This window comes from Centrocercus urophasianus, unplaced genomic scaffold, assembly GCF_019232065.1.
Source record: "Centrocercus urophasianus isolate 14NV4802_14NV808 unplaced genomic scaffold, USGS_Curo_1.0 seq_26, whole genome shotgun sequence".
Lineage (NCBI taxonomy): Eukaryota > Metazoa > Chordata > Aves > Galliformes > Phasianidae > Centrocercus > Centrocercus urophasianus.
Window position 1 is genome coordinate 11,704,698 of NW_024884822.1, and position 25,077 is coordinate 11,729,774.

At 42.5% G+C, this 25,077-nt stretch overlaps 1 protein-coding gene and 1 long non-coding RNA gene across 3 annotated transcripts in view; one reads left to right on the forward strand and one right to left on the reverse strand.

Annotated features, from left to right (window-relative positions):
* CNOT6 (CCR4-NOT transcription complex subunit 6) overlaps nucleotides 1-21,375 on the reverse strand; it is a 30,547-nt gene extending 9,172 nt beyond the window's left edge. Inside the window, exons 1-6 of one of the 2 annotated variants that reach the window (XM_042826171.1) lie at nucleotides 21,223-21,375; nucleotides 7,003-7,116; nucleotides 5,032-5,218; nucleotides 1,178-1,263; nucleotides 646-735; nucleotides 474-542 (exon numbers count right to left, since the gene is read on the reverse strand). In XM_042826171.1, the coding sequence (XP_042682105.1) occupies nucleotides 474-542; nucleotides 646-735; nucleotides 1,178-1,263; nucleotides 5,032-5,218; nucleotides 7,003-7,114 (544 nt within the window). In that variant the 5' untranslated portion in view covers nucleotides 7,115-7,116; nucleotides 21,223-21,375. Of the gene's footprint in view, nucleotides 1-473; nucleotides 543-630; nucleotides 736-1,177; nucleotides 1,264-5,031; nucleotides 5,219-7,002; nucleotides 7,117-21,222 lie in introns of both variants that reach the window. The other variant, XM_042826170.1, reaches the window with a different exon arrangement.
* Nucleotides 10,760-20,493, forward strand: LOC122164289. Its single transcript, XR_006170195.1, has 4 exons — nucleotides 10,760-10,968; nucleotides 12,214-12,329; nucleotides 17,311-17,491; nucleotides 20,132-20,493. It is a non-coding gene; the product is annotated as an uncharacterized LOC122164289 (long non-coding RNA).
* Nucleotides 21,376-25,077: the final 3,702 nt, after the last annotated feature.

The window sequence follows — 25,077 nt, forward strand, 5'->3', positions numbered from 1 at the left end:
TGTTTCATAGAAAAAGCTGCATTTTAGTAAATAGAAAAGGCTTTATTTTAAACAATTCATGCAGAAGAAACTAGTAAACAATTACACATAACCTGAGACCAAATAGCAAGAAAGCATGGAGTCAGATGACACATAGGGAACTTGAAAGAAAAATCTTTACCTTTCTGAGGCATTACGATCATGGTCTTCCATTTTTTATTCTTCAACAAATGCTCAGTTAAGCCTGCTACAATTCAACTAACTCACTCACTTTGGACAGTAATTTCAGTTTCTGTGAAGAGTATGCTAATTAAAAGGAAATTATAACGGAATCTGAAGCAGAGGTTCTAGGTAGGATGGGACTGCTACAACTAACTGGCTGTCAGCACTGGGCAGATGACTGGTTAATTTAAGCATGAAAGATCTTAGTGGCAGATAATAGAGATCAACATTTGATATAAAATGAATAAGAATTTCTTGAAGTGCTACAGTACCTGTGGGTCTGGTACGGTCTGGTTCTTGTAACATAATCCAAGACCTTGGAGGTGGTTGTTCTGTTGAGACTATGGAAATATTTTCAAGTAGAGACAAAAGTGATAATCACATTTATTTCACACAGCAGGAATAGATCTTCTAAGAATGATCACTTACTTCTTTTTGCAGTACCTGCCAAATTATCAAGCAAATAGTTCAGTAGCCTTCGTGTCCCATCTGGTTCCTGATAAAGGTTCAGAATGTCCTGTGTGAGTGGATTTCCTGCAATCACATTTACAGAAATGCTGAATGAAGGATACAGAACCAGCATGAATTTACTTATCAGTGTTAAAAGCCAGCATCACTGAGAAAGAATACTAAATCTATTATCTAACAAGCTTCAAATCTCAGGTATTCAATCCCACAAAATACTGCTAATGTAGCCTGTTACTGAAACAAGCACCTTATCTGATTCCTGCACAAGCAACAGAAAGCTTCTTGCTCTGCAGAAAGAGGAGAAGCTTTTTTACACTTGGAGGATTTCACCCAAGTGACTCTTGTTCCTCTCTTTAACAATTACTAAACAATGCTTATAAAAGCGGAGTGAGCAGCTACATCTGGGATTGCTGCTCAGAAACATTCATGAATTAGCAGTCTACAGCCCTTATATTGCAGGAGAGACATCATTAAACAAAGCACAGATACCAAGAAAAAGTAGTAATACCTTTCAGACCCAAAGTCTGTAACTGGAACAGTTTTCCCAGCTCAAAAGGTAAAACTCGTAACAGGTTGTTATTTAAATGTAGTTCCCTGTAGACAGAGTAACAATCATATAGGGCTGAAAACAGACCTCGGTTTGTCTTCAGCAGCCTATAGTACAAGTTACTAAAAGAGAAACAATACACTAACAAACCACAGCATAGGAAGAAAAAAAATAAAAATAAACAAACTTGAGCACTGAACAGCATTAGGGGGATTCTGCTGTACTCACACATGCACAGACAGAATGGGTATCAACTGAAGGAAGGAGGAAAACAGGTGAATGGGAAGCTCATCTTAACAAGACAGAAATATGATAAACATCAACAATTACTAAAGCATTTAGTAACTACAGTGATCAAGCAGTAAAAGCTCTGGCAAACCAGGCCGTGAAACAGCTCAGCTGTGATCCATGATCCAAGGCCAACTAAAAGAAAATTATATTCCAGAAAACAAGTAAGCAAAAAATTCAGGACCATGGTAGTACTACTAGAGCTTGGACATTACTGTGTTAGTGCAGGGAGTTACGGCTCTTTTTGGTTAAGGTCTCTTGAGAACACTGTTTACACTTCATAAAAAAAGCAGAGTGCATGCCTCCCAGGTAGTTCATTCTCTCCATTAAGCTGCTTGCAGTTGTCTCACAAGCAAAGCGCACACTGATCTGCTGCGTACACATTTCCAGGCACACACACACACAAAAAAAGAGTCTCTCACCAACACTGTTTTCATAACACAAAATACACCTTTTTTAACTTCCAAAATTGCAGAACAAACACAAAAGCAGAATTTATGCCTGGAATTCTGATCAATTGGGCAGAGAAAAATGGACTACTCAGCAAGCTTTCCAATTTCTTAGAATCATCCCAATCTAAGTTGAAGACTTTGCTCACAATTTCCAATCAAATTTGCTTCCTTCAGATTTCTATGAGACTGCATTTGAAAAGGAAAGAAACATCTCTTCTTCTAGCCTTGCAAAAGTCAGCTCTATCTGGTCCTTCCCCAGCACTGACTTCCAAAGATTTAGAAAGGATGCGAAGAACAGAGGGGTTCGTTTCACCAATGCTGAAGTGGCGTGGAGCAGTGGAAGATGAAGGAGGAGATTGTTTTTAATCAGCTGGTTGTCTAGAAGTGGCAAGCCAGCACTCAGCTGAAGTGGCAAGCCAGTACTCAGCTGAAGTGGCAAGCCAGTACTCAGCTAACTGACAGGCTACAACACACCTAACACCTGGTCTGTAGTTGTTTTGGTGTTTCTTTGGAATATGAAAATCCTACAATTGAAAACACATATTTCAGCCTAACTCAGAAGCCCACTGTGTTGCTCTGGGGTTTTAAGTACGAACAAGACACACAGCAGGTTAAAAAAAAAAAAAAAAAAAAAAAGAGAGAAGATATTATGATATTATTTACAGAAAAAATATCTGAAAACATCAACACTCCCAACAGTTCTCAGCACTTCCATAAACACTTAACATTCAAATAGATACAATTTTTTTTTTTTAATTATTTTTAATTATTATTTTTTTTTAACATTCCATATGACTTTAAAAGGCTCCTAATTCATTCTTTAGGAAAGCCTTTTTTCCTGCAACAGCTTTTCAAAGCACTACTAAACTCTAAAAAAATTTAAAAAAATAAAAATAAAAAAAATAAGAAAAAAATTATATACGAATTACAAAAAAACCATAGTTCTCAATCTTCTAGTGGAAAATGAGTGAGAAGGAAGAATGGCAGAGTAGTAAGTATCATCACCATTTCTCTCTTGGATGAAAGAATTTGTTTCTCTAATGATCTATGCATGCATGGAACCCCTGCTGTACAGAAGAGATGATCACAGCAAATTCTGCCAGTTCTTTCAAGTGTACCAAGAGAATCTGTTTTAGATCTGAGCTTTCCAAGCTAGCACGTTACAGTTATTTCTCCTCTCTCCTCACAGATCAGACATCTTACTGCTCCCCCTGACACCTCCTCCTTCAAGTACCTGCAGTAAAAAGGGAGATGCCACGAGCTCTGCCACGCAGCCCAAACCGCTCTCCAGACGTGGGAGCTGTACGACCTGTTACCGATCCTGAAGTGTGAGAGCACAAATTGTTTCTGTGGCTCAGGATATTAGCAATGCCCCGTGCTGAATTACCGTTAGTTTGAACGACTCCCCAGAACCTATGGGAAGCATCTGCAGCGAGAGCCAGCCTGAAACATAACAGTACAGCACAGCTGAGACCTGCAGAGCGCTATCACACAGGATGCACTTACGGATTTTCTTCACTTTCACCACAGTGAAAAGAAATCATGGATCAGCTGCAATTACTGAGGACAGAGAGAGCGCAGTGGATTAATGCACTAGTTCTTCATGTCTAGAGATCTGGATTTCAGTGCTACGTTTTTGTCACAAATAGAACTCTAGTTTGACCCTAGGCCTCAGCTACACATCTCACATTCACGAGCTTTATCGTTCTCTACTGAAAAGAGGTCGAGGACTTGGCAGAGCTGAACCTCCAGAGCCAGAATAAATTGGGAAAGTGTTGCGAAGATGGCATTGTATCTTTTGACACTACTGATGACTATGCAAGGGTAAGCTAACTTCAGGTAGTGAGTATTAATTTTATAGCAGCACTGTAGAAGGAAAGAAAAAGATTGATGAAAATGAAAGGATGCTGATGAAATACAAAGATGAATTTGAGAATGTACCAGTAAATTTAGGATTGCTAGATCACGATATCTGAAAGTAGATAAAGGAGAGAAGAAAGTTATCATAGATTGAGATGTGAACTACTTTGGAATTTGAGCTTTTGGTTCCAATTTCATCAGCTAATTTAATCCTCTCCAACAAAGTGGTCTTTGCTAAAGTAGAATAAAATTCAATGACTAATATTTCTATGTGCAAACTCGCTTGGCCTCCAGTTTCATAAAGCTGTGCTGGTGGTCCATTACTCCTTCTTACTTCCAATAAAATTCTAGTTACTTTTAGACTCAGAGTTCTCTGGTCAACAGAGCTGACCATAAACATCTTCAAAATTATAATTAATAAAGTAAATTGCTGGATATAAACCTAACAATAAGGCTTTTTTTTTTTCTGGTCAAGAGCAGAAGTCTATTGCTTGTAGATATTTACCTTTATATGTCATTTATGTGTTTACGCAACAGTGTTCTGCAAACAAAATGAAATGTTGCAGTCTTAACTACAACACAAATACTCATTACTACTGGTGTTTCACATCCAAAAGGAGGTATCATTCCATGAAAATTCTGAGGAGCTAAACATTGTAAAATTCAGTGAAAAAGTTGCATACAGTAGATATTTTTTCCTCCTTAATTTCCATAGGAATGTAATATAGTAAAGGTGGGAAAGAGATGATATTAGAAAAGTTGCATTCGCTATTAAACCCAGAGAATAAAAACTAATATTATTAGGAATAATGAATAAATAGGAAAAACAGTAGTTAATACAACTGTGAATGTTTAATTGGACCCTTTTCCTACATTGCAATAAAGGCAATTTTCTGTGTATCAGTATTTCTTAGATAACTCCAGAAAGATTTGTAAAAGAGTTTAGAAAGAGATGCATAGGAATGGAAACCTGACTTGGAAAGTCATAAAATGGGAGACTGCTGTCAAACTGAGCACTTCTAGAGCTCATTACAGATATATGATGCCATACATCAGAACAGGGTATCACAGAACAGGAGAACACTGAAAAAAATCAAGAAGAGGGAATTTGTTTATGCTTTTCACTTACTAGAACATCTCTATTACACCAAAACCCAGGCTACTTCTACAAAGATAATAGTTGAACAAGTTAAACTCCTGTTAAAACTCACATACCTGAGTGACACCATGTTTCCGAGCTCTGCTGGTAAACTGCGGATTTTATTAGAGGACAGGTCCAGATACACCAGGTTATGAAGCTTGGCAATGTCTGAAGGAATACGGGATAAGGAATTGTCACTGAGATGCAAAGCTGTCAAATGGGTCAGTGTCCACAATGATGAACTTAAGCTTCTCACTTTCCCTGTGGAAGGAAGGTAAAGAGAGAAAAATTTAAAAAATAAAACCAATGAATCACTGATCTTACAGATTCAAAGAATCAAGCACTGCTGTACTGACTGGGCAAAAACAATGCAGACTTAAGTTCTGAGCTTTTGCCTTTTCTCAAGTTCCATACAGAACAACAGACCTATTGACTGACCATCCCCTCAACAGTTAATAGACGTTTAAGAAACATTTCTTCAATTACTGTTTATATTTGGGATACAAGATGGTTCTTCAATTTTCCTCTTATTTCTGTGGAACATCTTCCAAACCAAAGATCTTTGTTCTGCGGCATTCATCCAGCCAGGAACAGGCAGAAATACTATATTTGGAGTGACCAAAGTGCTTGGTTGAGAACACGGATTTCCATCTGGCATTCAACTGAAAGCTGAATACATCACTGCCAGAGAATTTTTTAAAAGGTATCATTTTTGTCTAAACTGAAAGGTGAAACACGGATTTGCGTTACAGAATCAAGGCTCTTACATCGCAGCACGCAAACAGTGAGAGATATAATCAGAAGAAGGTCTCAAAACATTTCTTCCCTCCAAGATTTTTTCCCCTCAGGAGGAGCCCTTTTTCATTTGCAAGAATCACCTCACTGCCAACTTGAAGGACGAGCATCACCATCAGTTTCTCTAAGGTTAAAAAAGTGCTAAAGCCTTTGAAAAACCCAGCGTTAAAAACATCATAGTTAATAAATACACCGACAGGTACACATAGTAATTCCTTTTATTATGAAGAACACTATTTAAGGAAACAGCTCACATACAGTGCCTGGGGAAAGCTACACTGATACATGTGTATCTGGAAGGCAGTCCGTGGTAACAAAATGTTTAATGCAGGTGTAATTGCCAGAGAGCTACAAGAGAGTGACTAGGACACAAAAGCCTGCCGCTAAGAGCTCTGAGATTTCAATAAAAGCAATTAAAGCATTTGTGGCTTTCTGTAGCAGATGACCAAGTATTTTGCAAGGAAAAGACAGTGTGATCATTAATGGAACAAAGACACTGCCACATTTTATTTTGCAAGGCAAATGCATACAATTCCTTCAAGGATTCATTCTCCTGTGATGCTCATTAATAATTTTTTGGAAAGGTTTTTAAGTACAAATCAGTATTTCTCTGCATTTTTAAAAACTGCATTAACAACTCCTCCCTCTCTCCTAGCCTCTAAAGGCAAACAGGTGACTGTGATCAAACAAACCTTTCGAGCTGAAAGGATTTATATATTCTCGTCACCACCTAAGTTTCTCTTGGCTGGAATCAGACTGTAGTAAGATCACAAAGCATGAAAGGAAAGAGCTATTACTTAATGCATTTCCTTTGAAATGATATTCAAGTTTAAATTAATACTTCTTTGAAGCAGCATTTAACTAGGTTTCTGCATCTGTAACCTTTGAGTAAGTACTGAAATTCACATGTAAAGACATGTGGCACTTGAAGCAAGACACAGATTCAGTGATCTGGAAGGGAAAGTCTTCACAATTAGAAGTCCAATTTGCTTTCTATACACTTCTCTATTGAACAGCCACTTAGAAATGCCAATCTTTTAAAGAAATTCCTTATTTAATCAAAATTTCAGCTTAAAGCTTCAATTTGTTATCGCTTCTTCAGTTTACCACTGAATGTACCACACTGAGCTTAGAACTTCTTTCCTACAGCTCTTTCATACTCCCTATGTTTCTCGTTCAAGCTCATACCATGCAGGCTGCTCTTACAATGCACTGAAACCTTAACTGAGGATCATTCCCCAGCTCCTCACCACTTATTTCCAACTCTGCCCAGTGTGATTTCTTCCCGTTGGCTGCTTCCTCTGAGGACATAATTGTGTACATCCTCCGTGGATCAGGTGGATCGTACTTTTCCTTGGGCATTCCTGTCGATACAGAACAACAAAGGATTATGACATGTTAGAGTGAGAATTCTTCAAAAGGTAATTTCCATTTTACACCTAGGTATTGTACTGGATATTCAATCCAAATATGTAAAGATAATCTGCAACTATCTATAAGTCTATACTAGAATGACAAAGATCCAACCCCAGCCCCCAATAATTTAACCATGTCTAATGCAATACAAACATTCCATCCTGACATCCCTCATGAGTACACCCCTGTACTGCTCTGCAAACACCCCATCACACTGCAGTCTCCTTCGCCACTGGCCTACAGAAGCAAAACCTCCAGCAACCACAGCTAGACAAAGAAACTTTTAGACTTTCCATTCTCCTAGCTGGTCAGAAAGCTGCTTGCAATAACAACCATATCCAAATTCTTTAACAACGAGACTTCAGAAATTGATCACCACCACCACCACCACCACATTCCCCCTTGCACAAACTACAGAAAACGTTTGCTACTATTCTTGTCTACCCATCACTTCCAGGCTTACTGCAATTCTCAACTCATGACACAAATTCAGTAACCAAGAAAAGAATGTTTCTAAAAGGATCCTCAATTCTTCAAGTCTGCAGAACAACAGCACTGCAATCCAAGCCTTAGCCTACTCTTCTGAGTCTAAAAGCATTTCTAACCTAGAGATTCTGATCAGTTTCTTAAGTTTTAGCGTTAAGCATCTAACTGATCTTAACTTCTCTCACTCTCTTCCTCATCGTTCCTGATAAGAAACTCAGAAACATTTCTGGTCAGTGCTTCTTCATTACCACAGCCCAGCCTGGACAGTGGAAGAGAACTGCCAAAAATTCCTCTAGGCAGAGCCCTCCCTCCAGCATTCCTGTATGGCAGCAGACCAGTACCACCTCCGTGCACAGAGAAGGAATGAGAAAAAGGCAGTACTGCTTTCTTTCCACCTCACAAATAATATATTTGGGATTCGGTCAGTTGAAAAGGGAAAACAGCTTAAACTTACCTTGATTTATATAAATACTGTATTAGCTTACCCATTAGTTGCATGTTTTCAGGTTACAAAGGACTCCCAACATACATCATTTTTACCACAAATCAAAACACGCTATTGCACAGTTCCATGCATACATAAGAGCTTTCATGGCAAAGCTCCCCATCTTACATTGAAGTATCCACACCAAGAAGCACAAGCCATGAACCACGGAAGTGATTTATGTGCAATAAGTTGAACATCAGTCACTCAAAACACATTTACAAATATGTTAGAAGCAAAGCGATACAACTACTAGAGCAAAACACATAAGAGCAATGCAGAGAAGCTGACACCCTGATAACACCCAGTTATCACACCTAGCAAGGCTTTCTATCGAGTCTTTTCTTCAGCCCTGGGCAAACTGAGTACATCAGAAAAGCACTGCACCTCACTGGAGCATTAACAATAATCCTCACCAGGCCACCAGCCAGACCTACTTGCCATTTATTTAATGGAAGTTATTTATTACATACATTAAAAAACAAAATACAGCTGATTACGTGACTTCATTAAAACAAAAGTTATCTAGTGCCAACTGCTTACTGCAATGCAACAGCTCTTCTATTGATTCACACCTCTTCCCTTTCCCACTCCCACTGCTGGGCAGAACCTGCTCCACCCAGAGAAAAGAAATTCCTCTTTAAGAAGTGAATTCTGGGTAAAGCTCTGAGATTATAAATAGCAGCTGGGATGGGTTCCTTATAGAATGGCCATACCTGAGATCTGAGGATGCTAAAATCATTAAGTGTTATGCTTTTAAACTAAGCTAATTAAAATAGGTAAGACTCAACTGAAAATCACCAGAAAGGTAAAAACATAACTTTACCTTGTAGTAGCTATTTAATGAGTGCAATCCTAGATGGCAAAACAATACATACAGCATCTCCTCTGAAACTGCTACAAATGAGCACGCCTTTCACAAAGGCTGTCACCACAGAGCGCTGCCGCCGTGCCTTTCCAGGCAGCATTCCCCTCCTTCACCCCTCTGATGCATTCTCTTCCTGCATCTCCTGCACTTAATAAACGTGCTCCACTTTCTAAAAACGAAAGCAGGTAGTACTAGAGACAGAAATCTCATTCAGTACGGAAATGTGAATGCTCCCCAGAGCACAGTCAATCACATGCACTAATTAACAGACTTGCTGGTACCAGCGCTACATGGCCTCCCTGCTACCAAAAGAGGATGACATACTTTTCCAGTGGGTTTTGTTAATGCACGGTAACACGACTGATGAGATTTAACAACTGCAGGTTTTAACACAGGATATCAGTGAGCCCGTCCTGCCAGTGTCACCATCTGACCCGTTCTCAGCATTCCTGTTTGACAGATTTCCCTTTCCCACTGCTGCATTTCAAAGTGCAAAGCCTAAGCGTAGGATCACCCCACAGCAGAAAAAGCAGCAAGTGCAGACTGGGCAGCCTTGCCCAAGGAGCAGTGCTGGCTCTGAGGTGCAGCACTGACATGGGAAGGCACCCCACGAGATCTTTGTGCACCTTCATTCATCGGGTAGAGCTGAAGATTTCCCAGGCCCTGACAGCCAGAGTAAATGTGGGTCACGCTGGCCACCAAAGAACACAAATGTGGTATCTTGAACTAAATTTCAAAACTGCACAGCAGGGAATAGTTGGATAAATCACTGCTTTCTGCAAATCACTGCCTCCTCTTCTTTCTCCACCTCCCCCATTCCAAATTTAGAACCTGCTGAGGTAAACGTCAGATGAAGGGATATGGTTTTGTCAGACTAAAGCAATTTTAAGAGGCATAAAAACGGTGCTGGACATCCTTAAAGCCTTTGATAAGTGCAGCTCTAATAATGTAGCTTAACACAGCGATCATTTAACATCTCATTTTCAAAAGAGCTTACACCACCTGTAATTTTCAGTTGCACCAGCAGACTGCGGAAAGCACCACTGAATATTCAGCTGTTACACACTCCACTTAGTTGGCAAGGGAGAAATGGTTTATCAACAACGATAGGACACAGACAACAGAATGCATTCCACGCAACCAAAATTCATGCACTGAAGGGCATGTAATGATGTTTAAAAGCAAATTAAATTGTTTACTATGTTGTACCAGGTTGTTAGAACTAAATTTAAAAGCTGAAACACAAAATTGCTTGAGAGTTGACGAGGAGGACAGCTGCCCACTCCTACCCCAGTCACTCAATCCCAATGCAGAATTAACACTCCTAACCCTGCAGGAGCTGAGCTAAACCAGGCTGATGATGTCAAGAGCAAAAAGCTCTATCTGACACAGGAAATCAGATCGGGAACCTTCAACACAGACACAATTTTAAGCCTTTGTTTGCATGAATGGCTCTGAGAGAAAGAGAGCAAAAAGAGAAACAAAGGGAAGAAAAATACTGAAGATTGCCAAGTCAAGGGAGGCCAAACTGTTAGGAGTGCTGACAGTGGTGACTAATACAAGAAACAGATGATGGAGTGCTGATTTGGGCTTCTCTCAAGATCACTAGAGACAAACCAAATTCCCACAGGGTTGAGTTGCACCTGTGCCAATTGCTGCCCAACTCTCCAGGTTAAAGCAATGAGTGCAGTCGGGTGATTAAGAGCCAGGCTAGCTGTTCCAGAGAACTGTCCTGGAAAAGAATTGTGATTACCAGCAGCTGTGTGAGTGGGTGTGCTGCTCCATTAAGCAGGGGCTGCTCTGCTGCCGAAGAGCATTTATAGCCAAAGCACCAGCACTACTGGGTGTGCAGGCTCAGAGAAAGTTAGTGGCCTAAAAAGGAAGAGCTGTCTAAGGGCCAAGCTGCTTCTGCTGCACTGCTCTCCATGGAAGGATGAGAAAAGACCACAGCCCCAGGGCACGGTAAGTCTCCTATGTTAGAGCAAAATAAAAGCTGGAAACTGGGCTACGGGGCAGCTAATGATCCAAACTCTAGAAGGTATCACTGAATAATGCCTCTGAACTAGAGGGGTGATAGTGTGGGAGAACTACTCTGAGTGACAAAGCAGGGAAGAGGATGGCTTTTTCTTCCTCCTGTCCTTCCCTTTTGCTAGTTTTATGGAATTAGAAAATGGCATAAAGCATGATTTAACTGAGGTAAAGTTTTTCTTCTTAATAGAGAGAACAAAAAACTACAGGTTTACATCTGAAACACCACAGATAAATGACTTCTTTTTCAAAGCTAAATGCTTTAGGCAGCTCCTGTAAGCCAAATCTACTATCCACCCTTCAAGTATTAAGTTTACTAAGAGTGTTAAGTTCCTCATAAAGTATTTTCTAGAAGTCTTAACTTCTTCCATACCAGACATTAAACCAGGCAAAGGAAACTTTTATTCTAAAGCTCTATATAAAACACTGAACCAATTAAAGCAGTGTAAGTTAATATTCAGATACCATTTTAACTTCCTCTGACTGAATCCATTATTCTGAAAGAACTACTGCAGCATATATGAAAGAGCCTCTGCAAAGCCTACTTACAAATATGAGTACCCTTAGAAATACCAACACACTAGGCTGAAGCAGCAGGAATCTGCATCTGAAACTCTTTGACATGTGCTGAGAACTTCTTGCTTCCTTTTCTCCATTCCTTGAGAATGCTAAAGCTGATGTAGACCGAAAAGCTTCTGGAAAGGAGAAGTAAAAGTAAAACCACATCTGACTGAGTGCATAATGAAACTTGTTTCTTTTTATGTCAAAATTGTGAATAAACTATAGAAATCAAAGTCTAATAAGGTTGGAAGTAAGCAGATAACTGAAGTGTTTTCCTTTTGCCAGTGCAGTAGACACACACTGCATCTGTTGAAAGCAATAGGAGAGGCTAAAGTACTAAAACTATGTTTACTAGACAGTAAAACCAGTCAGTCAATTAAAAATCTAATGAGATGTTTGTAACCTGTGAGGCCTTCTTTCCCCCCGCTCTCCAAACTCTAACACTGGATGTTCATAGCAGATCATTCCTTTGTAATTTTGTGCCTTTAACCTTGAAGCTTCTTCATGTAATCCAAAACTTTACTCAAAAATCAGATCCAACGGTTTTCCCCACAAATTAGTATCACTGCCTGATAAGCCTTGAACTCAAAGTTAATCTGGGATTCTCCTCACCCCCAGCTGCTTGCCTCGTGGTTTTACTTCATGCTATGCAGAACTAAGCTGGTCCTCCTGCGGTTCCTCCCTCCTCAGCACTGTTTCCTCTTCACTCTTGCATCAACACTGATCCTTCTCTGGTAAGGAGATGAGCTGGGTAAGAGATGTTCACTGGCCAAAAGAGGGTGGGAGGAAAAAAGAAGGAATGCATTTGGGAGTTCAATTTCCTGCCTCATAGTAGTAATTTAAGTGTGTATTTGCAGCACAGCTCTTCCACAGACTGAAATCCAAACAACAATGTCATTGTTTCTCTGGCCATACCTAAAATTTTCTCTTGCCCAGCAGGAAGCAAAATCTTGCTTCCACCTGCCATCATCTAGGCATTAGTTAAATAGTAACATTGAACAAAGTCTAAAATCCTACATGAAGTCAAAGTACAACGCTTTTTAGATAACAAAACTATACTAGGCCTTATGTATAGTCAAATCAAAAATGTTAGCCTGTGAATGAAGGGTTAATATCTCTTCTACTGAGCTTTATTAGGGAGAACAGAAACTATTGCTTTGAACTGTAATTAATGATCTCTTTTTAAAGAGAAGGAACAACAGAAATGCAGCTAAAAGATGCCTACTACACTGTGGGAGGGGGGAAGTTAGGCTAATTTTATAACACTGTATTCCTATGTTCACTATAAAACCTAAAGTTTACTAAGCTTGTTCTTTCAAGTACACTCGCTTTCTGCATTTCCCACAAAGCACTAACTGCTCTTTAAGGAGGTGTTTGCTCAAAGAGAATTAAGTTTATTGCTTTCATGTTCCCTTCAGCATTGGCCTTTTACTTATAAGTGATGATTTCTATGGGAATTGAACTATGTTTCTGCCTGAAGTACAGGCAAATGAAGGAACAGCCCTGTGCATGTGGCTGCTGTCCTGGCTGGGATGACGAGGTGCAACACCTGTTTCCCCACAGAAAACAACAGAAGCTTGAGCAGGTTTATGGCACAGCTTCACACACTCTTGACTGGATGAGTTGAGGCAATACCTGGATTTACCCTCAGTCCATACCATGTATGGACAACAAACTAGTTAATGGCATTAATCCTGGAAAATAATGGAAGAAGTAGTTGTAGGCAAGATGTGGCAGTGAGGGAGGGGAAAGAAGCAAACATGCCCAGTGTATCCCAGCTGGACCTCAAGTGCCACGTGAGGCAAATTCAATGTACTTTAGCTAAATTCTTGTTCAAAATTTGGGACACAAATATACCTGCATGCGCACCCCACAGAACTTGTACAGAGAAAGGCATTTAGTTCTTTAATTCTTGATATACCTACAAATCATTTTAAACTTATACAGTCTTATAGTTCAGATACATGATGTTAAAAAAAAGCTTCAACATGGTACATATCTGGATTTCCCAACCACTCACAGCTTCACACAAAGCCAATTACCATGCTATGTAATACTGCTTCTGCTTCTATCTTGCTACAAAGCATAACTATGCAAACAGATACACCAAAGTGCAGAAATGTTTTCTCCAGTGAGGAAGAAAACAGACTAGAGCCCATCAGAACACCACAAATATTTTCGTGTTGAATACTCAGGAGTTTGAGGACTTGCCTATCTATTGCAATGCAACCTTACATTTAATACTGAGTGAATATGATTGCTCTATTGAAATACACATAAAAGAGCTCTATGAGAACACTTAATATTTATGTAAGACTTGAATACAGGGAGGAGGAAAGTCTGTGTAAACATGCATTTGTTGAACAGAGTAAGCATTCTTGGCATTTTATAGAAGGTATTTGAGTAGGGTTTTTAGGTATATAGCATTGAAAACATAAAACTGGGGGGAAAAAAATCACTGATCAGGGAACTTGCTAAACAGTAATGAGAAGTTCTCAGAATACAGCCTGGGATTTACATTTTCTTCTCCCTGGAGTGAGGATGGTGGCACGTTAGCACTGCTGGCATGGGGGAGCAGCACATGTGAGCCCTGGAACGCACCCGCACCCCCAAGAGAGTCGTCTCTAATGTGTGGGAAAATGTCAAAGACTCCTTTAACCCACTGATGGCTTAATGCTGGAATAATCTAAATCAAGAAAGGGGAGGAAAAAAGATGTTGAGTACCCAACACAAAGCCAATTGATTCACTTCAAGTGCTGCTTCGCTCAGTGGGATGATGCTTCAGGGGCTGTTAGTGTATTAACATTTAATGGCTCCATCAGGGAAGTAATGCTGCCTCATCATATTTTGAAGAGCTCCAAAACCAGAGTTCTACCTGGCTGCCAATACAAGGCAATAAGGAACCCTTCCTCTTCTGCAGGCTTACATACCATGAAGGTATGTGAGCGTGCCTCACAGTTATGTGTAAGGTACTGATTAAGTCAACGTATGCTGCTTGAGTGAGTATCTGTAATGCAGGTAATCAGGTGAAGTTACTTGGTTTTGCATACATGCAGCAAATAAGGTGTACTACAGAAAACTTGGAGGCTGACGTGTGCCTTAGCGTTCTTTCACAAAATCTATATGGAAATGAATTCTGCAAAGCTCTTACTCTAACTGGAGTTGAATGGGAGTCAAACTCCCTGGAATTTTGTTTTTTAAGGGGGGGGAACAAAGCATCTTGGTTTCTATCAGCGGAGTCACAAAGTTGCAGGGTGTGTTTGCTATTTTCCAATCCTGAAGGCCTGATCAGACCACAGAGCTGTAGTACCTAACCAGTTCAGGCTCTATTTCATTAAGTCTAAAAATAAGTCAATTCATATTTTTTAAAATGAGCACATTATTAAATTTTAACCTTCAGGTACTTAAAATGTAATAAAGGTTTCTTTGTCCTCCTTCACTCTGCGTTTATAGGAACATGAGTTGCTTGGTGCTGAGGTGCATGGCAGGGGCAGCAAGGCTGCTGTTCTCCAGACCCACAGCTCCCCTCCCCAGCCCTGCCACCCCTGCACTCCATTGGCAATCATGATTTCCCAGCAGACAAGCAACCTGAAGCGCAATATTCTAATGGAGTGCAGGTAACCCTCAGAGCCTAGAGGAGTGACAACATCTACTATAGGTTCAGTAGTGCAACGCAGCAATTCTCACTTCCACATTCAGTTGCTATAAAGATCAGTTTAGGCTCAAAAAAGAACTGTAACACAAAGTATGAAAGGCATGTTTCAGCCCAGAGGTTCTTGATTGCTCTATCTTTTAGACAGATCTACTTGATAAAACTTTAGCTAGATTTTGATAACTAATTTCCCACCCCTTAGACTGCAAAACATCTAATGATTAGAAATACTACTTCCAAATGTTCTAAGTGTAGCACAGAGTCCAAATGGTTAGCACAGTTCTTAATTATCAGCAATTATAAATAATTATGCCTATAGTAGAAGGCTGCTGTATACAAAACAAACATTAGTGCAAAACTAAATTGCAAAGCAAAGCCTGACCTTGAACTGATATCCCTAGAAACACTTTGTCTAGCTAATGAATGCTAGGCAACGTTCCGAATGTTTTATCTTCTATTTTAGTGTATTCTGAAATGCCAGTACATTAAAAGACCAGTCGGGTTTACTAATTACTCTAAGAATTCATTTTAATTGCATATTATATACAGTACAAGTAAGATGGAACGTAAGACATCAACTTTAAATGGAAGAGTTCCATCCCAAAGCCTCATGTTCTAAGTTTTAAAAAAATGCAAATCAGTGCTAAGACCAAGGCTCCAAAGCAGGTGAGGTCAGCCTTTCTGAAGGTGGTTGAAGAATGGTCTTACCAAGATGCCAACAAATACAAATCCTTATTCCACCCATTGTGTCCAGACAATCCTATGTGACAATTCTCCATCGTATGAAAAACTATTTTTGTTTGAAATATGGCAATTTCTCTTTGTCTGTGTTTATAAGCTCTTTCAAATACTGCCCTGTATACCGTAAGGTTCCTTACCATGTTTTCTTTCATACATCTGCAGAATAATTTCCATGTCTCTGCTGCTTTGTGCATGCTGACTTCCTGTTTTCACCCACATTATTCTCTTAGCCCTGCAGTAGGACTTGGAGTCAAAGACAACCTAATTATTTTAAATGAGATTTGGACATGAGCTCATTTCCAGCCTTCCTGCTTTATATCTGAAGGACAACAGATCTCAGTATCAAGTTCCAAAATGTTTTATCTAGAAATTATTTTTAGGAAGACATTTAAATGCTTGTAAATATTAGAGCTGCTGAACTCTAGTTCAGCACATTACGACACTCACTTCTACAGCTCTTCCTCTCCCATCTAGCCACATCCTGATAGAAAAAGATGAACTATTCTCAAACTGTCTTCAGTTTAGACCAACAAGCCTGCAGATGTTGTTTCACAACCCCTCTGTCATGCAGCAAAACCCACTGGAGGTTTCTTTCCTGTCCCCCGTTGCGCCCCCTCTCAGCTGTGCTGGAGCAGCAGCAATACCCAGCTATGAGGGTGGCAGTGGTTTAAAATAAATCCCACTGCATCGGTCATGCCACTAGTTGGTTTCCAGTGCTGCTTCAGAGATGGCAGTACAGATGCAGCTTGCAATGACCAACCAGAGCAGCAGTTTTCTCAGTTCTGTCACTGGAGAATTGTCTTCAGCTACTTTCTTACTTCTACTGGAACAGCAGTAGCAGCAGAAGGCAACAGGGCTGCTCCATGTGGGAAAGACCTGTCCTGTGGCACATAGTTATCGTAAGGCCAGCTCTCTCATCTCCAGACTTGCCTCTCTTAAGATGTCCATCAGCAAAAATCCCTTTTTAGTTTTAATTATTCTTCGCAGATCACTTATTCCAATGCTCTTGTTGCTGAGAATACTCAGGAATCTATGTACAGACAGGCTGTAATTAAGGCAGCACTGAAATTCCTCTCCTTGATTCCAGAGTACTTTTGTTTTGACGGGCAAAGCTCTTCTGTTGGGTGGACAACTGTTAAGACTCTTTAAAAACAGATTAAAAAGTATTAATGGTGGAAGTTCAGCACAAAACATTTCAGTATGTTTCATTATTTAGTCACTTATGGTACAGGCTCACGTCCTGACAAGTGATACAGATCAGGTTGTAAGGGTGCAAACCTAGTTTTGCTTTAGTTCGGTTTCATGCCTTGGTGTCTTTGCAGATGTCATTTCAGGGAGTTCCGCATGGGAGGAGCTGTCTGTGAAGCACAGGCCATTTTCTGATCCCTGACCTGCAAACTGATCTAAACAGAGCAACGCTTTTGTGGAGCTTCATTTAACCTGTGTGATCCACACTGCACTCTTAATACCCCACAAAATATCTCCAGCAGTAAAGCTACACAGGTAATTTGTAACATGCAGTATAGAAACTATTCCTTCAGTCCCCTAAGCAGGGTGTGTGGCTGTCCCCTAACAACACAACTGATGTTCCTATTGTGGCACATCCTAGACACGGCCACAGCCTTCAGACGGGTTTAAGGTAAGAAGCAGCTTAACTTGCTGAGTAAAGCTTGCAGATCAGGAACATAACTAAGACACACAAGAGAACCATCAGAACACTGCAGCTACAATCACAATGTCTGCGCAGCAGCCTCAGTAAAACACTTAATGTTTCCCACCTTCAAGAAAAACAAAACCCTCTTCCTTCAGAGCTCCAGTACAGCACAAACCACGATCCTAACAAGCATTTTATTTCTCAGATAAACAAGTATGCATATGATTTCTGCTCCTAGGCCCTCCTCAATTTCTTTGCTAAAAAGAGCTCTGTGAGGCATTAAAAACAGGATTCCTGGTGCACTCTTACAATAGGGAAAATTGAGTTGTTGCCAACTTTTTTTTCTTTTTTTTAAATAAGCACCATCTTGGAAGTGTAATTAGTAGCTCAAAAGGACATGTTAAGCATTTTAACTGCTTTTGCTATGGGACCTGCCTAGGCATTTGTATTCTTTAAGGCTCCACCTGCAGAAATCACTCAATGCAGAAAATGTGAGCACAGGTCCCCAAGCTCATGCCAAGCTTTTTTGTTGAGTGGACTCCTACAACCTAATTTCAACATGAGAACACAAATTACATGGCTTAATACAACATTAGTAATCTTGCATGATAACTGTAGAATAATCACAGCTCCAAGTGTGAAACACCAGCACTGAAGGGGGAATACAAAATGGATAAAGCCCTGCAGTGATTCAGTTGGGTTACTTTATGAAGTTTTTGTATGCAATGGAGCAAAGGTCAACATATGCATCGTGCAACTAGGACTAAAATCCAGAGGTAGGATCTGTTGAGATCTTTCTCACGGGGTTTTAAGGTAGAGGGCACTTTTTCAAGACTATCATACATCACTATTACTTTTGAATGCTACACTTTGCTCCTAGCAAAAAAAACAACCCAAAGTGTAAGTGACGTGCCTTCTATATTTCAGTTCTGAAGACTGAATGGCATCTTCATTCATGAAGTCATAGCCTGCACATAACCTTCATTCATAAATATACAGTCTGCGTATAACCTTCACTTCATGTGGCCCCATTTGGGCCAGGGATGGCATGTTACAAGCTCTACATATACCAACATACACACAATTACACAACAAAACAAGGGGCTAATTTTAGACCTTTGCAGCCTGCTAGCAAACAGAAGCAGGAGGCTGCAGTCTCTGTTGCAGCAGGTGCTGCACAACTGGCATGAGGAATTCTGGTTCACCACCCAGCCTTCTAGGCATGGTGGCAATCGAAATAACAACACACTGCACTACAAACAAGCATACTGAGCTTTTTAGTGGTAGTTTAACAAGATTGCTTTTATTTACACTGCCACACTTTAAAAAAATGGATGCTTTGTTGGTGAGTTGGGAAAGCATTTTCAGTTTGCTCTATCTTAGGAGTATTCCACCCATTTTAAAGAGTGTTTTCCATCATAAACGTTGCACTTGCTTAGAAGAATAAGTCTTCCTAATATCCAGTACTGCCCCATCTTAGTAATTTTTACCTTGATGAGTACAACGCTCACTCAATTTGTAGCCTTTTATGACATGCTTTCAAGACTTATATGAAATTTCAAAAGCATTTACCTGCCCTTGCAGTATTATAGTCTCATCTATCTCTATATTTCAGTTCTTCCTCTAAAATTCAAGTGAAGTAAACAGCTTGAACTCATTATGTCTGTATTGAGAGTTCAACTTCAAAATGCAAACAGAAAAGGGATGCGTGGTAGTGTCCTTTTTATAAACAGACTGATCCACACGATTCAGATGAAAAGTGAGTAAAGAGTTAATCCGAATGCAAAGGGCTCCATGTCAGTAATAGCATGAACAAACCCCCACAGAAGGCTTCATGGCTAGCAGCACACTCCACAGAGTCCAGATGAACCAGCAGGAAGAACAGAGGGCGGATAATCCTGTAAAATTACCCCAGTGGAAATGCTGATAAATTCCCAATTGTGAGACCTGCTCTAAAATGAAAAAAATGCAAGATACAATACAATTACCAGTCAACACTTGCACATCTCTGTATTTAAGCCAGACACATACTTCAGGTACTCCTTAATCCCTTGAATTTTGAATTTGTTACCCATTGTGGTGAGAGCTAGATTAAGAAAATAAACCCCAGAAAACAACCAATCAAATAAATAAACAACAAAAAAAACCAAACAAAAAATCCTGGAGATCTGCAACTCTGCTTACAAAGCAAATACCTGCCTGCAGAATTACAGCACGGGTTACTGTCAGAGAACTGTTGGGGTTGGAAGGGACCTCTGGAGATCCCCTCCTAACATGTTCCCTGCAGTTGGTTGTATAGGAAAGTGTCCAGACAGGTCTTGAATATCTCCAGAGAAGAACACTACACCTCCTCTCTGTGCTGCCTGTTCCAGTGCTCTGTCTGTATGCACTTGTGGAGATAGACATTAAAAAGAGATGGGGGTGGGGGTGAAAGGAAAACAACAAACCAGTTTGACTGTATTTGTTATGGTTGTACTTTCATACTACAGAACGCAGAGCAAGGCTGATACGAATTTTTAATTTTCGTGGAAGAGCTGTCAAGATCCACCGTGCTCACACCGTGCTCACACCACGACAGAGACAGATGTGCAGATGCAGACTTTCCTAAAGCCCCCTGGGATCCTGGCTTACAGGCCCCACAAAGCCCTGAGCCACACAGCTCCCTGCAGGCACACAGGCCCCGCTGACCCACTTCTCCGCGCTCCAGGGGCGCACACAAGCGTGCGCTCACACACGTGCCCGCTCACAAGCTCCACAACCCCTCGACTTCCCCATCCCGCACCCGAGGAAGCGCCGTCCCAATTTCCCTGTTTACCCCCTCAGGTGCGCGTCCCCCCGCCCCACATGTCAGCGCAAGCCCCGCCCCCCTCCCGCCCCCATTGGCCGCCGGCGCTGCCAATCACGCGCCGAGCGCTCGGGGCGGTTCTCCCCTCGCCCGGCCGCTCGCAGGGCCGCGGGCCGCCCGCTGCCAGCCGCAGGCCTCGCCCCGCCGCCCCAGCAGCGCCGTCCCTCGGCGAGCGGAGGGCTCAGGAAGGAAGGGAAACGAGATGGCTGGAAAACTGAGCTTTGGACCATTATCAGATTGATGTCATTTCCCTCTCTGCCTTTGTTTAATTATTTTTAAACAGTTGGGGGAAAAATATAAATACATATATACGTATATGTAAAGAACTTGGTGCTTCCAGATGCCGTTACGCTTATTCCTCTTCATTGCCCTCCGATGCGAACGCAGCCCGATTCCCGGCGAGAAGCTGCCAGTTCGCTCTGGCGGCGGATGGGCGGCAGGACGACCCCGGCCCCCGCCCGCAGCCCCAAGCCCGGCGTGGCCGCCTCCGGAGCGCCCGCCGCCCGCCCCTGACACCCAACAAAACAGCCCCCCCTCCTCTCACCGAACTCTAAGCCCCCCCCTCAAAGCGGAGGATCCCCCCCGCCCTACGCCGCTCGCCATAATAACGCCGCTCCCCTCCCCCCGGCACCCCCCGCCCCCGTTAACCCCCGCAGCCCCGCTCCCCGTCCCCCTGAGCACGAGCCCCCCCTCGAGGCGAGGCGCGGCGGGCGCACCCCCACCGAGCCCCTCTACCTGTGGCTGCAGCATCCCCGTCCCCCCGCCGCCCTCGCTCCGCCGCCTGCCTGGCTCTTTGTTTCCTGCCGCGGGCCGGACGGGAGAGCGGCTCCCCCCCGCCTCCTCCTCACACTCATTGAAAGCAAACAAGCATCATGGCGGCGGCGGTGGTGGTGGCGGCGGCTGCGGGCGGGCCGGCCCTCCTCCTCCTCCTCCTCCTCCTCCTCCTCCCTCCGCCCCGCCCGCCGAGGCCGCCCCCTCTCCGCGACTGCGCAGGGCCGGACCGCAGGGGGGCGCTGAGGGGAGCGCTGGGGTTCGTCGTGTCCCCCAAACGGAGGCGTGTGGTGGGAAGGGTGGGTCGGGGTGACGGAAAAGTGGATAAAAGTGACGGATCAGCGGCGTTTTTCTAAAACTCTGAGCGGTGTACAGCTGTAAAGCAGTTCCCAGTGCGAGGCCAGGAAGCCTAATTAAAGTCTTTTTGGAGAACTTTAAATTCCATGTAATTGCTATTCAGAGTTGCCGTACACGGCCTCAGGAGTGGATGGTGCGTTTAGCAGAAGTCTTTTCCACACCTATATCCATAATACAGCAGATCCTTGCCCCACATCCTTCACTGTGATATGGCCACCGGCTTCCATCCACTGGAACTCCCCTCCCCTTCCCTCCTCTCCTTTTTTGTTATTTGAACTGGTTAATGGATACATACTGAGGTACTTGGGAAAGTGAAGATGTCTGTAAGTGCTGTTAGTGCTGCTGCTGTGCAGCAAGGTCTCACGGTGGGATGAGGGACGAGGCCGTGTTAGGGGGTGGCAGGAAGGTGCTGTCAGATAAAATTGTAAATAACTTCAAAATGAAGAGAATTCCCTCTCATTATGCTCAACATGCTGTTGGAATATTCGAGCATTGGTGGTGCAGCAGCATCCCCTCAGCAAAAGGAACAGTAAAGAGAAAACCTCAAGGGAAGTTCAGGATAGGTGAAAGGTCCTTCAGCAGAGGGCGGTGGGCATGGAACAGGCTGCCCAGGCACAGCCCTGAGCTGCCAGAGCTCAGGGAGCACTGGGGCACTGCTATGAGTCATTGAATTTGGGTTTGGGTGGTGCTTTGTAGAGCCAGCATTTGGATTCAGTGGTCCTTGCGGATCCCTTCTAAGCTGGGACATTCTGTGATACTATTATGCACAGATCACAACTCTGTTTCTGGAATGGGAAAGCTAAGAGTTGAAGCCTCATCTGTTTTGGTATACATGGAGAAGTGGCTGGAAATGAATGGCACTCTCCTTTGTTGTGCAATGAGGCCTTCTCTACTAACAATGTGAAAGGCGCTGAACCAGGCTGTGCTTCTGAGGAACACCAACATCTGAGCAGTATCCACCATGAGCAGCGCTCTGAAATGTAACCCCAGCATGCCACGTACCCAGCCTGCTCGTAAAACATCCTCCTTAGAAAGGCTTAGTTAGTCCTTTGGCACTTGGTTTGGGAAACAATCATGCTGTACTTCAGATTTCTGTTCAGCCTTATCCTATCATATATCTGAAATGCTCTCGGATGGCAAACTACCTCCCCATGGCTGTGTCAGATACCTGAGCTGGCTTGGTCACTGGATATAAAGTGGGCTGTGCACTAGTGCCAGACTGGCTGCAGAGCCAACAGCCATTCAGAACAGAGCAGAGCAGCTCTACATGTCATTCTCTGAGCTGTATGCGTGTTCTTTCCAATAACCAGCTGTCCCTCACATTCTTCAGTTAATACTTTCTAGGTCAGATATGGCCTCAATAGACTGTATCATTTTGCCTAGAGCTAGTTCTCCAAAAGCAGTAGTAAAGTCTTTGAGCACATTGCAGGATTTTCCAGGAATTGCTTTTTGGCAAAGGAAGATCAAGTGGTTTTGTCCCTTAAAAATGGTTGCAGGGAAACTTTATGCCCCAAGGGCAGATGGTGGGGTAAAATTGCAGTATGTTTGGAAAGAGATATTGGGGAGAGCCTTTGCTGTTGCAAACAGAAAGCAAATGGCAAAAATACAAATGATTCTCAAATAATCAACATAAGCAAAAAAAAAAAAAAAAAAAAAAAATTAGATGAATTAAATCAATCACAAAATAATTCAGTATTATTGCCCATTATAGAAGCTATCAGTAGAATCAGAGCACATTCTGAGTTGGAAGGGACCTGTGTAGATCATCAAGTCCAAATTCCGGCTCTGCACAGCATCACCCAAAAATCAGACCATCACAGATTACAGCCATTTGGCAAATTTCAAGTTATTTAACTCTCTGGTAACTTTACAGGTGTATGGGAGCTGCTGAATCACGGCCTGAACCTCTGATTGATCACCTGAGGTAAGCAATAAACTATGGGAGCACAGGTGAAGGCAATTCATCTGTGCTGCTGGAAGGGGTGGAGCCTGGCTGCACCTCTGCTAGACCCATTTAAGAGCTGAGTACCAGTAGAGAAGGATCTCTTCTGGGGATCTCCTCTGCTGGAGTTTTGTAAGTGAGCCCAGGATATGGGTAAGTGTCTTATCTTTTCTGCTCTGGTGTAATCGCTACATAGCTAAGCTCCTTGGTATACTGTAATGTCTGTATGTTTATTGGTTGTGCACCAGGCAGCTCGAAAGGCAAATGAGCAGCTTGAAAGGCAAATGGGATCCTGGGCTCCATCAGGAGAGGGGTGGTCAGCAGGGAGAGGGAGGTGATTGTCCCTCTCTACTCGGCTCTTGTGAGGCCCCATCTGGAGTCCTGTGTCCAGGTGTGGAGCCCTCAGTATAAGAAAGACATTGAGATTTTGGAAAGGGTCCAGAGGAGGGCGACTAAGATGATCAGAGGGCTGGAGCACCTCCCCTATGAGGACAGGCTGAGGGAGTTGGGCTTGTTCAGCCTGGAGAAGAGAAGGCTGCGGGGTGACCTCATTGCAGCCTATCAATACCTGAAGGGAACCTACACCCACGAGGGGAGTAAACTCTTCAAAAGGGCTGACAACAGCAGGACTGGGGAAATGGATCCAAGTTGAAGGAGGGAAGATTTAGGTTGGACGTTAGGGGGAAGTTCTTTACAAGGAGAGTGGTTAGGCCCTGGAACGGGCTGCCCAGGGAGGTTGTGGATGCCCCGTCCTTGGATGTGTTCAAGGCCAGGTTGGACGGGGTCCTGGGCAACCTGATCTGAATGTGTGTGTTTGGTGACCCTGCTAGGCAGGGGAGTTGGAACTACATGATCCTTGAGGTCCCTTCCAACCCGGGTGATTCTGTGATTCTGAGTGTGTTATGTATGAAAGAATCTCCACACAACAATGACAGAAACCCAACAAGAGTCCAGAATAACAGCCTATCGTATCAGCTTTTGTTTGGACCATCTCTTTGCTTGTGTGGATGGAAGCAACAGAATGAAGTAAAAACATGTATGTGGTTTTTTTTTTTTTTTAGAAACTGTTATGCTGTACGGAATTTCCTGTGCAGAAGTGCTGGTGCTCATCCGTACGTGTGATTAACTTTTGCTCTGTGCAAGTGTTATCAGACCTGTAACCACGCAAACACTGGAGCAGATGGTCTGTGCTGGTGTCGGTGTTTCAGGTCTGGGTGCCTAATGAGATCTGAGAGTGAAATATGAGCCTCTCTTCATTTTGTTTCTCATAGTGGATAGATTTTTTTGCAAGCACTCTTGTTGCTCAAGGTCACAGATTCATCAATCAGGTGAGATCCCTTCCCATTAATCTTTTACCTGCCCATGAGTTTCCCTACATATGGTGAGCTGCTCGTTGCATGGTGTATAGTTGTCCTGAGTTCAGGATGATATTAAAGATAATCAGAGCAGAAACTAATCTGCACTGTTAAGCTCAGAGTATGGTATGTCTAAATTTTCATTCGTTACCTATAAACAAAATG